We start from the raw sequence: 16,099 nt of genomic DNA on the forward strand, positions 1-16,099 counted from the left end.
GAAAAATTAAAACACTCTCTGTTTTAGTTATATTGTTTGGTAATGATAGCCCACATTTTTATAAAGTAATGATACTTGAACTTAAATATCTATAAAAAACTTGTGGGTTATTTTTTTTTAATGAAGAATGCAACATGTTAATGTTATGATATTGAACTCAATCTTCAATAATAATTTTTTTTAAAAAGCTAATATATTTTGACCTTTTTAGTATGCCCAGAACTATTCTAAGTCCTTTACTTATGTTACCTCATTTAATCATCACAAGATTTCTTCATGGTACTTACTAACTTGCCAATATCATACAGCTGGTAAAAATGGAGGTGGTTTTAAAACTTAAATATAAATCAATAAGTTTTATTGCCTAAGAATAACATTTTTAAAATTATTTTTACATATAGTTTCAATTACTGCACATATTGAACAGATTTAAAGATTTAAAAATAACTTTTTATTATTGATTTTTAACCATGGCTTTGTGAATTTAAAAAGCTATTAAATTAAGAATGTATATCCATTGTTTTTAGATATTATAGTAACCAGGCTTTTTCTTTTTTAAATTTTACTCTTTTCTTTTCTTCTCTTCCTTTTTCTTTTTCTTTTCTTTTCTTTCTTATGCTACCTGCCTAAGAATGATTTGTTATTTGACTATTCAACCACAAATTCATCCAACACAACAGAAAAGGTCTTTACTCTCTTGGTTACACTCAAGTGCAGGGGTTGGCAAACTATAGATTATGGGCCACCACTTTTTTTTATATGGCCCATGAGCTATGGATAGTTTTTACTAATTTAAATAGTTGGAAAAAATCAAAAGAATAATATTTAGGATACATGAAAATTGTATGAAATCTAAATTTCTATATCCATATTTAAAAGTTTTATTGGCCACAGCCATGTTCATTCAATTACATACTTTCTATGGCAGCTTTTATGCTACTGTGGCAGAGTTGAGTAGCAACTACAGAAACATGTGTGATACTCTCGTTGCTTTGCACTGCTGCTTGGCGCACTACAAGTTCCAGTGATGGAATTATAACCTCATGGGTTTTGAACACTATGCGTATTGCTGTAGCACAACAAAGGTATTTACTGACAGTAGGTTAATTAAATTGTGTTTGATTGCAGCAGGTGAAGAAAGGTGTCCAGAGAAAATAAACTTGTTTAAGACTATTACCTTTTTGGTAAAAACAGTTGCTAAAAGAGTTGAGGTCATTGGGAACAGCATCAGTAGTTAATTAAAAACCTCTTTTCAAAGAGGTTAAGAAAACATTAATTCAAGACAACCTGAAGAGGGTATCTGCTAAGACGTATTACAGTTGATGGTGGTAAAAATATATGTAGAGCAGCAAAAGGGATAGTTGGATAAATTTACCAAGCTTGTTAAAAATTTAAGGTGTTTAAAGCCTATGGTAATTTGTTCTGTTCATCAGCAGGCAATTTGTAGAAAATATTTCATTCTAACATTTGCTATTTCACCTCAGTATTTTGTTATTGTGTTAACAGTTAACTTCACTCACTCTCATTCTTATAGACTTACCTATGATCAATGCCTTAAATTTATGTTATAGATAGAAACTAAATATCCCAACTTACTATCATATAGCAGTTTAATTGTTTAGCAGTGGTAAAGTTTTATTACAATTTTTTAAACTCAGAGCCAAGACAGAAATTTTTCTGAATGAAAAGAACTATCCTCAGCCACTATTAGTGAACACTGAATGGCTTTGAAAGTTATTTTTTGCTGCAGACTAATAATATTTCTTAGTGAATTACACTTGAAATTATAAAGTAAAACAGTGCTTATATGTGAAACTTTGATAAAAGACATTTGATGACAACTTATGTTTGAATCACAAAGTTGAACTGTATCATACTCTTGCTGTCAATAATAAAAACAAGAAGCAAGATCCCCATCCCTACCCAAATTTAAAGCAAATATGTTTTCTGGGCTTAAACTACAATTCCAGCAGCATTTTTCAGATCTTGATGCAAATGCCAAGAAAATTTCCACATTTCAAAGATTAGTTTAATTCTACAGCTGAGGAACTTCTACCTAACCTTCAATTTAAAGTGATTATTCTCCAATTGGCCAAGTGTGGTGGCTCATACGTAATCCTAGCACTTTGGGAGGCCAAGGTGGGAGGGTTTCCTGAGGCCAGGAGTTTAAGACCAGCCTGACCACCATAATGAGACCTTGTCTCTACACAAAATACAAAAATTAATGCATGCCTATAGTTCTAGCTACTCATGAGGCTGAGGCAGATAGGTATTGCTTGAGCCCAGGAGCTTGGTTGCAGTGAGCCATGATGATGCCACTGCACTTTAGTCCAGGCAACAGAGCCAAACCCTACCTGGGAGAAAAAAAAGTGATTATTCTGCAATGTAATACATGTGAAAGGCAAATATCAAGACAAGACTATAATAGAATTTTCTAAATGCCTTCCAAGCAATTAATATACTTAGTGAAAATCATGTGCTTGTGGATTGATATCATTACTTGGCAATATCTATCTATGTGAAAAGACATTTTTAAAGTAGAAATATGTAAACTCTAATTACAGATCAGCATTAACAGATGAACATTTGCCACCAATTTTGATGATAGAGAACTCTGAATCTCAATTAAGTGAAATGTTATCTCTCCAAGAAGAATTTTATTTTTTTCATTAGATCCTTACTATAAAAATTTTACTCAATGAATTTCATCAAAAAAATTTTTTTGTGGGAATTTGCTTTCTCTGTTGTTACACAAGAACCTGTATCATTTCTTCAGTTTTGTGTCTTATCTAACCTTTTATAGAATAAGTATGCTGATCCTTGCCCCAAAGGAAGACAAAGAATATAAATATTAAATAAGTAAAGTTTAAAAAATAACTCAATTTAAGATGTCAATAAATGTGATAAAAACAATAAATGAGATCATGGCCATAAAACAAAGTGTTTGCTTTCTCAGAGGTGGTAACATTTGGCTAGGCCAGGAATGATATAAAAACAATAGCTGAGGCATGATCTGGGGACCTCAGGCTGAGGTCTGTTTCAGAGGTCCCAAGATTTCTCACATACTCTGCAGTTCTCTGGGAGAAATGGCAGGACTCAGAGGTAGTTGTGGTTAGGGCTATGGTTTATTACAGTGAACAGCCAATGGAAAAGACATGAGGTAGAGTCTGGAGGATCCAGTCACAGGCATTCTATATTCCCTCAACATCCCTGCCCCCTGAAAGTTACACAGAACCTACTTCTTCCTCCAGCAGCCAAATCCAGCAATGCATGTGAGGTGTTTCTGCCCAGGGAAACCCACTTAAGACACAGAGTCCAGGGTTTTTAATTGAGGGCTGGTCACATAGGCATCAAGATTAGCTGCAACTACCAAAATGCCAGACTCCCAGAAGAAAGCAGGTGTTCAGGGTCCCAGGTGGACAAAACAGCCTGGTCAACATAGGGGATACTTTAAAAGTCAAGTTCTTACATACTGCCCAAGAACTAGCCCAGCAAGCAGGCCTTTCTAATGACAGTAACCTCAGACCTGCTTATTTTAACTCTTATATTAACGTAAGCCTTAAGGCTGGATCAAGAAACTGGAAGGTCAGTGTGAGTGGAGTAAGGCCTCTGAAATGAATTTAGAGAGGGGTAGTGCAGGGTGTTGTAACTCATGGAGAAGAGTTTGGATTCATGCAAAGTGCAGAGTCTGTCATTGGAGAATTTTAAACAAGAGAGTGATGTGCTCTAATTTATACTTGAGAAGACCATTCTCACTACACTATTGAGAATGTAGACAGTAAAGAGAAGTTGGAAAATCAGGAGGCTATTACAGTAGTTCAAGCAAAAGACAATTAAACAAAGATGGTAGGAGTGAAAGTGGAGAAAACTAAACAAATATGGAATATGTTTTGAAAGCCAGTAATCCTTTGTGATGAATTGGATACAGGAGTATTACAAAGAGAGGAATCAAGGCCAATTGTTAATTTTTTTCCTTGAGCAGTTAGCTAAATGAGATGGGAAGATACTTTGGGAGAAATCAGTTGGGCAGGAAGAAATTATCCACAGACATAAGCGAAGGCTGTTTAGGTACAAATACAAGAAGACTGGTAGATTTGGGGATGGGAAAATAAGCAGGCTCCCATATGATGACTTCAGTTTTCTCTGTCAGCTGAGAGTGAGAAGGTGGGGAAGTAGGTATTGGTTTAAAGAAAGATAAAATTTTTAAATTGTCATTTTGGAATGTGGAAGAATAAATACATACATAAGAAAAGGTATGGTATAATTACCATTGAATACATTAGATATGTTTTCAGTGTACACTGAGGGAACATCTTTTGTCTCTAATGAAGTTATTTCAACCCTCATAGGACTGTATCTGGAGATAAGAATTGGACATTTTTTATCCTTAAGGCAATTCAAGAAAAGAGAGCTCTCTTTCTCTCTGGTCTTGGTTAGTATTTGTCCTGATAGGCATTTATCCATCAAATACCTTTCTTCAGTGGTCCTCTATATGCCTTCTGCAGCAGAACAGAGAGAGACTCATTAGCATACAAGAATGAAGAGAGAGGGTGGTTTCCAGAACCCAGGTACTTTGTATCTCTAACACTCCACCATCTACAGCATTGGCTTCACCCATAAGACTGGTTGCATTTGTGGTCATAAAAATGGCTACAGTAGCAGTTGAGGTTACGTGCTTCTTTGCCGTCATCCAATGGGAAAGAAGGAAAAAATCCCTTTTATAACCATGACCTAAAAGTCCTTCTAGGACTTTTAATCTGATTGGGTTATTTTAGGGCATGAACCAAACCTTGTACTAAGAAGATACCAGGGAAATATCACATGCTGACTGGCTTAAATCTGGATTACTAAACTAAATCACAGAGGTTGGGCCTGGGGAGCAGAGGAGTTGTGGTAGGGGCAGTTATCACAATGGGCTCAAACTTACCAGTTGAGCATGCAGTTTGTTCCCCTTGAATCACTTGCACTACATCAGGAGGAATGGCTTTCTGAATAAAACTGGAACTTTGTTTAGAAGAAAGAATGTAATGGGTGCTGGATATGTCACAGAGTTGGCCACTACAGAGACTGAAGAGCAAGATGCAATTGGCACACCTAATAGCCATGTTCAAATTTTGTTTTAAAATTCAGTTTTTTATTATACTGTATCAAAGGCAAACTAGGGGATGGAGAAAGAATATCCTTTAAAACTGCGATCCCCAACCCTTGGGCTGCAGACTGGTACTGTTCTTTGGCTTGTTAGGGACCAGAATGCAGAGCAGTTGTCTCTATGAAACTTAGAAAGGGCGGGGGTGGCACACAGAAGGTGAGCAGAGGGCAGGAGAGAGAGAAAAGCTTCGTTTGTATTTATAGTCTTACGGCCACTCTCCATCGCTGGCATCACTGCCTGAGCTCTGTCTCTCCCCACACAACCCCCGTCCCTCTGTGGGAAAATTGTCTTCCATGAAACCAGTCCCTGGTGCCAAAAGGTTGAAAGACTGGGGACTACTGCTTTAAAACTTTGATTCTTATGCGATCAAATTTGTAATTTAAAAGAGACCCATATGGAATTTCTATACAGAAAACGGAGTCTAAAATGTTTGTGAAGGAGTACTGCGTTCCCGGGGGTGGAGTTGGGGCAGCTAGATGGAGTATGATAGTGGATAATGGATAGAGAATAGTGGACAGCCACCTCCTCTGCCAGGCTGTTTGCTGATGCTTGGGGAGAGCAAGGTGGGGCTGCCATGGTGGAGCCCGACTTTGTAGTTGAGGACAAGATCATCGAGCTCACGAACACTTCAGTTATAGAAGATCAAAATAAAGAGTCCCTGAAGAAAAATACTCTGGCAGATGAGTAATGGAAGATCATCTGTGAGCATCTCCAGAAAGAGGCCATCAGAAGGAAGCTAACAAAAAGAAAAAGACTTGTGTATTAAATATTTTGGCCAGTGGTCTGACTCAGATTAAGTGGAATTTGCGGAACATTGTATTTCATGAATATGTTGTCATCAGCATGGACATATTAACTCTTACTGGAAGCCCATGTTGCAGCAGGATTTTATTACCACTTCACAAGAGCAAGGCTTTAGATCACATAGCAGAAAACATTCTTTCCTACCTGGATGCCAGGTCTCTGTGTGCAGCAGAGCTGCTATGTAAAGAATGGTAGCAAGTGATCTCAGAAGGAATGCTTTGGAAGAAGCTGAATGAAACAATGGTATGCACTGATCTTCTATGGAAGGGACTTTCAAAAAGAAGAGGGTGAGATCAGTATCTATGTACAAAGAGATCCACAGATGGCCCTCCCAGTTCATTTTATAGGTCATTATACCCAAAGATAATCCAGGATATAGAGACTATAGAAGCTAACTTGTAGAGGATTGATTCCGTGCCACTCTGAAAATAGTAAAGGTGTCTACTGTTTACAGTATGATGATGAAAAAATTATCAGTGGCCCACAAGATGATTCTGTTAATATTTGGGATAAAACCAGCCTGGAATGTTTGAAAGTGTTAACAGAACCCACAGGCTCTGTCCTCTTTCTCCAGTATGATGAATGTGTCATTGTAACTGGTTCTTCAGATTCTACAGTGAGAGTCTCGGTTGTGAACTGGGTGAAGTTCTTAACACATTGATCTACCACACTGAGGCTGTACTGCACTTATGCTTCAGGGATGCACTGATGGTGACGTGTTCCAAGGACTGTTCCATTGCTGTTTGGGACATGGCTTCTGCCACTGATATCCCTTTACGCTGGGTCCTGGTTGGCCACTGTGCTGCTGTCAACATGGTAGACTTTAACAGGTAAGTATTGTCACAAGTACCGCCATCTCTGGTGACAGGACCATCAAAATCTGCAGCACGAGTACCTGTGAATTTGTTCATAGTCTCAATTGGCACAAGTGAGGCATCGCCTGTCTCTGGTACAGGGATTAGCTGGTTGTTAGTGGATCATCAGATAATACCATTAGGATCTGGGATATCAAATGTGGCACCTGTTTAAAAGTCCTAGAGATACATGAATAATTGGTCCAATGCATCTGGTTTGATAACAAGGGGCTTGTCAGTGGGACCTGTGATCGGAAAATTAAAGTTTGAGACTTGCAAGCTGCTCTTGACCCTCAAACCCCAGCAAGCACATTGTGTCTGTGCACATTGGTGGACCATTCTGGACATGTGTTTTGGCTACAGTTTGATGAGTTTCAAAGCAGCAACTCCCATGATGGCACTATTTTGATTTGGGATTTCTTAAATGTACCTCCCAGTGCCTAGAATGAGACCTGTTCTCCCTCCAGAGCGTACACTTACATCTCCAGAAAATAGTCTGCACTTTTATCTGTTTCAGCGTTTTCTAGCTTCGAACTACTGGCTACATGGCCACCAGATGCCTAAACGAGTTCATTTACAGCTGCATTATTTTACAGCTGGAATTGGTTCTAGATGCTGGGTAGATGCAAAGCAGCCTAACTCTTCAAGTACCGACATTTCTTACCTCCAATTCCAGTTGTACCTAGAGAAGGATACCTTGGATTCACCAACTTCAAGTAGAACAGGAGCCCATTTCCTCGTGTCATCGGTGAAAAAAATCCAATGCTTCAAATGTAAATTTTTCAAATAAAAGGAACATAAGTCTGTTTTACAGAAGCAAATAGACCAGCAAGAGAAGACTTGGCCTCAAATTTATACTGCTTTCCCTTCAGTCTAATATTAAGAAACAGCATTTTTCTTCAGTGAAATTTTGGGAACCAAACACCTACCCAGAATGTCCAGGGCTTTCCTTTTCAGAAGTTAGCATTCTCCTTTTGACTGTCCAAGTTATTAATTCTGACATTGTATTAGGAACATATTAGACAATGAAAAAATCTCTCTAGATTTTTAGTACTATTTTTCGGATAATACTTTCTTTCTGTATCGATTTCTTTTAATTTAAAGAGCTATTAAGCCAGTTATATTATCTCCCAATGGCTAATGTACCTTTTTTCTTTTATTAACTGTTCTTTGTCCCCCAGCCATCTCTTGATATTTGGTAGAGTAACACCTTTATACACTGCTTGCCTCCCAACTTAAAATACCATATCCACATGTAGTTACAAAGTACATAACAGTTTAACCTCCAGGTTGCTGGAGTGGGGGTCCGCCTATGCCTGAGATGCTAATACAGAGTGTGTTCACATTTAGCCATGGACTGGGCTCAAAAACCTGATACCAGGGTTGATGCGGATTGCCTAGAACCCTTCCTACAGTATTCGTAAGGTGTTTTTATTTTGTCATTGTCATTGTGTGTGTGTGTGTGTGTGGTATCTGTGTTTTTAATGGGAATCTTGTATTAAAATGTAATTTCTAATGTTTCACACAAAATGTTTGTTATACAGTATATACAATAGAGAAGTACCTTAAAAATTTTTGTCATTGTTTTCCTCATAAGTATTCCTGAGCACTAGTGGTTACTGCCCATAGTATTCATTTGGCTTCACTGTCAAAATTATTATTCTGTGCAGTTGTAGCCTGGGAAAAGCAAGAACAAGAAGGCCCCATTGACTGGGTTTCCTGGCTTTAGAAGTCTTGGGCTTGCCAGGGTGTTAGCAGGGCCTGCTTGTATGTTGGATCCTGCAAAGCATGTCAGGCTGGTTCAGAGGCCCACATTGTGGGGGAGGCACTCCTAAATGCCTCAAGCCCATGAATCCCACCCCAGTCATCTCTGATGTCACCCACTGCTGTGGCTCTGGCAGGTCCTCCAGGCTCCCTAGTACCCCGCTGCCCCAGTGTGTGAATGGCATTGTCGCACTGACTGTGAATGGAAAGGACATTGGCATCTGGTTGGCACTCCTTCACTCCTTTTCCCTTTTTCAATATTAGGTTTTGATTTGCCCCTAGCCATTGTTTTCAAAGATAAGGAATGACAATAACATTTTGAAGGACCAATAAACAACATCCTGTAAATTAAACCTCTTCCCGTGGAAGTACAGGTAGCTACTAAAGGGAAGGTCCCTGGGCTCTGATTTGTCCTTTGCGTTGAGAATGGTGTGGGGATCAATGTGTGTGTTTGTGATTTGTTTGTTGAGTTGGGTTTGCTTTTTAGTTTTTCTTTTTTAAAAAATAAATCCTCTCCTACATTACTAATTTCTGTTCTTGAGAGGTTGAATCTCAAAGTATAAAAAATAAACCTCCATTCATAGGGTGGATATTGTGAGCTTTACAGTTGTTGTAAAAGTGATTTAACTTTGACTACTTCTTCCATATCAAACTCGTTAGGAAGGCCTGGGGGAGGGGATAGGCGTTCTTCTGAATGAATGGATTTTTTGTTATCCTTGTTTTTGCATGTTTAATAGAGAAGTACCCTTTATTCCTTGGGAGAGCATGGCCTTTGATTATGCACATAATCTCTGAATTGTGCCTACTAAATGATAGCAGGGGACTTTGGTACCCAAAGAATTCTGACTTTCTGGGATTATAGTAGTAATTCCCAGCCATACTCTGGACTTTATTTTGCTAACCATAATTGAGCAACTGTAAATTACCACTATGTTAATGTTTTAAAGCACTGGAATAGTCCAGTTCCAACTTCTAATTATGTTTGCCAGTTATCTGTTTGAAATAAATTTGTGTCTGAATAGCTATTGAAACTGTTAAATTTGTACAGACATTCATGACAGCTTTGTACTGTGGAACATGCTTAAAACAAAGCAGAAAGTTTGGCCTTTGCCCAGTAAATCAAGTATGAGTATTATGCAGTACAATCAATCAATAAATAAAATGGTTGTGAAAAGTTATTGGGATTGATTTTCCAGAGAGAGCTAGTTGTGGTGAAAAGCATGAGAATGGAACTTGGATACTGAGAACAGCACAACTGTGCCTGTTCTGCCAGCTCTCATTTGTGTTAGGGGAAGTCACTTTACTTCTCTGATCCTGATTTCAGGGGAAAACATACCAGCCTAGAAGGCAGGGATTAGAAAGTATGAGGTGTATCCAGTAACATGCCTGCTGTGATAGGTACTTAATACCTGATGGCCTCCCAGAAGAGAACGAGTAAGAGTTGTATCTGTGTTACCTGAGCACTTCAAACGACCATTTTCAAATGACAGGAGAAAATAAAATATACTTAATAAACATACTTTTTATCTTTAGTAACTTAGGTCCTCAGAATTTGCAATAATTTTAAATACTGTTATTGATGTAAGTTTAGAACAGTCTAAATTGTAGCAATCCCACAACAGAGCATACCTGTAGGTTTTAAAACATAAATTCCTGGCATCAGCTTCTTGCTATCTCCTTTAACTTTTTATAAAAATATGAGCTCAGTAATTCAATTTAAGATTGCTTGCTATTTAAATCTTAGATAAATGTAACTTTTTAATTTATGACATATTAAATTTGTAGGCAAAAACAACAATGATATTTCTCAAAGACCCATCATCTACCTCATCATATTTTGGCAAATATAGTATGTGGACTTCCCAGAATTGCTTTTGTAAAACATATATAAAAGTGTTTATGTAATATTTATCACTGGCAAAAAATTATAGAGCAATCTACTAGTATATATTTACATTTTAAATTTAAGCTACCTAACATTCCTATTGAGATTAAGTTTATTTGTGCCATGGTCCTTTGACTTTTTTTTTTTTAATTCTTTTACTTTGGTTTTTCTTACTTTTCTGTTTTCTCACAAGCTTATGAAATTATAGTACTTTGATTTTTATTTATCTATTTATTTATTTATTTTTTTGAGACAGAGTCTCACTTTGTTGCCCAGGCTAGAGTGCCTTGGTGTCAGCCTAGCTCACAGCAACCTCAAACTCCTAGGCTCAAGCAATCTTCCTGCCTCAGCCTCCTGAGTAGCTGGGACTACAGGCATGCACCACCATGCCTGGCTAATTTTTTTATATATATATTAGTTGGTCAATTAATTTCTTTCTATTTTTATAGTAGAGACGGGGTCTCGCTCAGGCTGGTTTTGAACTCCTGACCTTGAGCAATCGGCCCGCCTCAGCCTCCCAGAGTGCTAGGATTACAGGCGTGAGCCACCACACCTGGCCAGTACTTTGATTTTTAATAAATGAGAAACATTCTAATTTTAGTCCAAAACTTATTGTGATAAAATTTTAAAACATAAATAACCTATTTTATTATATGGTAAATTTTATGTCTATTTCTATGTAGTTTTGATATTTTACAGTTGTATAAATCTTTAAATAATTTCTACTTAATGATACTCAGATTTAAATCTCTGGTTTCATATATTTTAACTGTTTTCTTTGAAAAACTGTCAGATTTAATTTATCATTGTATACTATAAATAGCACATGATATAAAATATTACCTAAATGTGTCAGAATATTTTCTTTAGAGACCAAAATTTATTTCTGCCTTGAATGATTCAAGGCAGCTTGTCTTATTTAATGTTTCTATATTTTTAAAATAACATTTATAGTTCGAAGCAAATGTATTTTAGTATTTTAATTGTTTTACTAAAAGTACTTATGTTCTGAGAGTCAATCAGCTGCTGAATTAACTTATCTATTCATTAATAATTAGCAAAGAGTACACTTCATGAAAAAAGGATAGTACAAAGCTATGATCTTTTTAATTTGGAAAATAGAAAATTTTTTCAAGCAGCAGAAACATGCAACAAGATGAATAATAACAAATGCTTGTTTTTTTTAAAGTTAAGCAGTTTTATCTTTCTCATGAAATCCTGTAAAAAAAAAAAAGTGTTATAAAGTGATGTGAATTTAGCTTTTTACCAGATGTTTTTCTGTATGGTTGAAAATTTTCTTTGAGATCTATCTGTTGTCATTTACAATTTGTGACTGCTTTTCATTTTTCCTTCAGATAACATCACTACCGAATGTATACTTGTTTTAGGTCATTAAATATGAAATGTCAGATTTCTAATCAGAAGTTTAGTTTATTATATCTCAAATAAGCAGTACAGTTAATCAAAGTATAAGCTGAAACTATCAACACAGTGTTGTCATCTTAATAGTAGCTTGTTTATGCCAGCAGCAACGAAGCCTGGAGAGCGAGTGGCAATGAAATCGTGAAAGGCATTTTCTACAGCTTGTTGAGAATTGAATATTTTTCCTTGCAAGAAGTGGTCCAAAGTCTGGAAAAAGTGGTAGTCAGTTGGTACAAGGTCTGGTGAATACGGTAGATGATAGAGAGTTTCCAAGTCCAGCTGCTGTAGTTTGAGCGTCTTTGTTTTTTGTAATAGGTAGTCTTGCAAAAGGATTGGCCTATCTCTGTTGACCAATCTCAGCTGCTTAACCACAAGCACCCTCATCAGTTCATCCAATTAGTTGCACTAGGCATAAGCTATAATAGATTGACCAGGTTTCATGAAGTTGTAGTGGATAATACTAGCGCTGGACCACCAAACTTTTAGCTTTTTTTGAGGAATGTTCGGTTTTGGACTATGTTTTGGCACTTCATATTTATCCAACCATTGTGCCAAACACTTGTGATTGTCAAAAAGAATCCATTTTTCATCACACATAACAATACGGTGTAGAAATGGTTCGTCTTTATGTTGTGACAACAAAGAAAGGCAAGCTTCAAGATGATTTCTTTTCTGATGCTCGTTTAATTCATGCGGTACCCATCTATCCAGCTTCTTTACCTTGCCCGTTTGTTTCAAATGGTCCAATATTGTTGGAATAGTAACATCAAACCTTGTTTACTAGTTCATGTGTAGGTTGAGATGGATTTGCTTCCACTATAGCTTTCACCTTATTATTATCCACCTTGGTCATAGGTCACCCATATGCCTCATTTTAAAGATTAAAATCACCAGAATGAAACTTCTCAAACCATCGATGTACTGTGTGTTCATTAGCCACATCCTTCCCAAACACTTTTCTGATATTTCGAGCTGACTGCACTGCATTGGTTCCACAGCGAAACTCATATTTCAAAATAATACAAATTTTGACATCCATGGTTTCACAAAATTGCTGTACAAAAAATTTTGAAAGATAATTACAAGCCAAAATGTATGTTTTAAAGAATGAGGATGTACCTTCACAATAAAAAAGATAAAAGAAGTGTTGCAGTGAAATATCAGAGATATCAACTGTCAAACTTAGTACTTAAGGAAATCAGACATTCTGTACTTAATAACCTAATATTTCATTTATATTTATAATATTTGTATAGTTCCCTATGATTAAAATGTACATAATACATGCATTATTTTTGAGGAGTTGTTCAAATTTGTGATTGCCTGATCAGCTTGTCTAAATGCTATTTTTCCAAAAGTGCAATTTGAATAGGGCCTGAAAAAGTGTTCTATCTTTTTGCCTTTCCTTTTCTTCCCCTTTCCCTTTCATTCCATTTTAAAATTTAGTCTTAGTTTTTAGGTATTCTTTGTTAAGTACAGTTCTTGGTACATATTTTTCCATGTTTCAGAGATGAATATGCATTAGCTTTAAAAATGCAAACATAACAGGTATATTACAATTTTTTGGATTTTATCTTTATTTAGCTACAGCTCCTTCTATCCACATCTGGGATGCAGTGAATAAGCAGACTTTATCTATACTAAGATGCTACCATTCCAAGGGAGTATGTTCAGTCAGCTTCAGTGCTACTGGCAAACTATTGCTGTCTGTAGGACTAGACCCAGAACACACTATTACCATTTGGAGATGGCAGGAAGGTAGGATTTTTGTGTGTGTGTGTGTTATTTTTAAAAAGAGAATACTAGAGTAACATGAATTCTGTAGCCCTACACAATATACACTACACAGTTGGTGCTATCATAAGTATGTTCTACTTTAAAAGTCCAGCAAGGCCAGGCACAGTGGCTCACACCTGTAATCCTAGCACTCTGGGAGGCTGAGGCGGGAGGATTGCTCAAGGTCAGGAGTTCGAAACCAACCCGAGCAAGAGCGAGACCCCGTCTCTACTGAAAATAGAAAGAAATTAATTGGCCAATTAAAAATATATAGAAAATATTAGCCAGGCATAGTGGTATGTGCCTGTAGTCCCAGCTACTCGGGAGGCTGAGGCAGTAGGTTTGCTTGTGCCCAGGAGTTTGAGGTTGCTGTGAGCTAGGCTGACACCACGGCACTCTAGCCAGAGCAACAGAATGAGACTCTTGTCTCAAAAAATAAAAAAATAAAAATAAATAAATAAAAGCCCAGCAAAACTGTAAGCTCATAAAACAGATAAAGTAATGAAACCATTATTAGTATTATAAATGATTCACTGCTATTTCCTTTCAATAAGGAACTATGTATGTCTTTGCTACTTATTAACGATTTGATTGGCTATCTTTCTACAGAATGAAGATTAAGTATATTTTAAATGATGAGGGAAGATCAATAGGGTAATATTACCTAACACATTTTAGACAAAACTTTTAAGTTATATAAAAACAAGTTGCCAGGTGCCATAGTTCACACCTGTAATCCCAACACTTTGGGAAGCTGAGGTGGGAGGATCGCATAAGGCCAGAAGTTCAACACCAGCCTGGGCAACATAGTGACACTCTGTCTCTATAAAAAATTTTAAAAATTAGCTGGGTGTGGTGGTGCATGCCTGTACTTCCAGTCACTCGTGAGGCTGAGGCAGGAGTATCACTCAAGCCCAGGAGTTTAGGCTGCAGTGAGCCATTGCACTCCAGCCTGGCTGACAGAGCAAGACCCTGTCTCAAAAATGACAATAATAAAATAAATAAATAGAAGTTAATGGAGCTACACAGAAAAAAATTAAGACATGGTCTTTAAAATCTATAATGGTTCCTAAATGGTAACAGAGCTCTCCGTAAAAACACACATCATTTGCAAAGAGACATAAAAAGGACTCTACGCAAGTAATTGTACCTTATATGATTGCTAGGTAGTAGGGCAAAGGCCATGGCCCTCTCTTTGTATAAATATTTGGAGTTTTTTTGCTGCTGTTGTTGTTGATACAGAGTCTCGCTCTGTTGCCCAGGCTAGAGTGCTGTGGCGTTAGCTTAGCTCATAGCAACCTCAAACTCCTGGGCTCAAGCAATCCTTCTGCCTCAGCCTCCCGAGTAACTGGGGCTACAGGCATGTGCCACCATGCCCGGCTTTTTAAAAATATGTTTAACTGCCCATCTAATTTTTTTCTATTTTTAGTAGAGACAGTGTCTCGCCCTTGCTCAAGCTGGTCAAACTCCTGCCCTAAAGCGATCCTCCCACCTCAGCCTTCCTGAGTGCTAGGATTACAGGCGTGAACCACTGTGCCCGGCCCAAGCATTTCTGTTTTGAACTATATATATTTTACTGAACTGTTTTATTCTAATTGTTGATTAGCTTGGTTCCTATAATAACCTAGATGATTTTGTTGTATTTTCATCAGGTGCCAAAATTGCCAGCAGAGCTGGTCACAACCAACGTATTTTTGTGGCAGAATTCCGACCAGATTCAGATACCCAGTTTGTCTCTGTGGGAGTAAAACATGTGAAGTTCTGGACCCTAGTGGGAAGGGCTCTTCTTAGCAAAAAGGGGCTCCTGAGCACACTGCAAGATGCCCGGATGCAGACCATGCTCGCTGTTGCATTTGGCGCAGTATGTCTCTTAAAATGCGTGTGGTGGTGTAACTTTGACTACTTTAAATTTTCTTGCCCTAGAGACATAAGCCACATTAACGTTGTTTCATCTTTCAAAAATCTAATACTTTCTTTCAGAAATTAGGGAGTAGAAATAAAGTTAATGAGAGGGAAGAAGGATTGTGATGAAACATTTAGGTCCTTGGGCCATTGCCATTCTCAAAAAGCCTTCATTAATTTTGTAATTGTTACCCTAAATATTCTAAAATTTGTCTTTCTAGTAGTTCCTCATGGTCCTAAAAATTTGCCATAGTAGAAAAAGAAAGGTAAATAAAAAAATATGATTTTCAGGCCGGGCGTGGTGGCTCACGCCTGTAATCCTAGCACTTTGGGAGGCCGAGGCGGGCGGATTGCTCAAGGTCAGGAGTTCGAAACCAGCCTGAGCGAGACCCCGTCTCTACCAAAAATAGAAATAAATTAATTGACCAACTAAAAAAAATATATATATACAAAAAATTAGCCGGGCATGGTGGCGCATGCCTGTAGTCCCAGCTACTTGGGAGGCTGAGGCAGTAGGATCGCTGAGCCCCAGAGATTGAGGTT

At 37.4% G+C, this 16,099-nt stretch overlaps 1 protein-coding gene and 1 pseudogene across 1 annotated transcript in view; both read left to right on the forward strand.

Annotated features, from left to right (window-relative positions):
- Nucleotides 1-16,099, forward strand: part of EML5 (EMAP like 5) — a 149,560-nt gene that overhangs the window by 117,925 nt on the left and 15,536 nt on the right. The window contains exons 34-35 of the mRNA XM_012773990.3: nt 13,463-13,636; nt 15,307-15,515. Coding sequence (XP_012629444.1) covers nt 13,463-13,636; nt 15,307-15,515 — 383 coding nt within the window. The remainder of the gene's footprint in view (nt 1-13,462; nt 13,637-15,306; nt 15,516-16,099) is intronic.
- LOC105876307 (F-box/WD repeat-containing protein 11 pseudogene) lies at nt 5-13,493 on the forward strand (annotated as a pseudogene).

The sequence above is a fragment of the Microcebus murinus genome, chromosome 6 (genome assembly GCF_040939455.1).
Source record: "Microcebus murinus isolate Inina chromosome 6, M.murinus_Inina_mat1.0, whole genome shotgun sequence".
NCBI classification, from domain to species: domain Eukaryota; kingdom Metazoa; phylum Chordata; class Mammalia; order Primates; family Cheirogaleidae; genus Microcebus; species Microcebus murinus.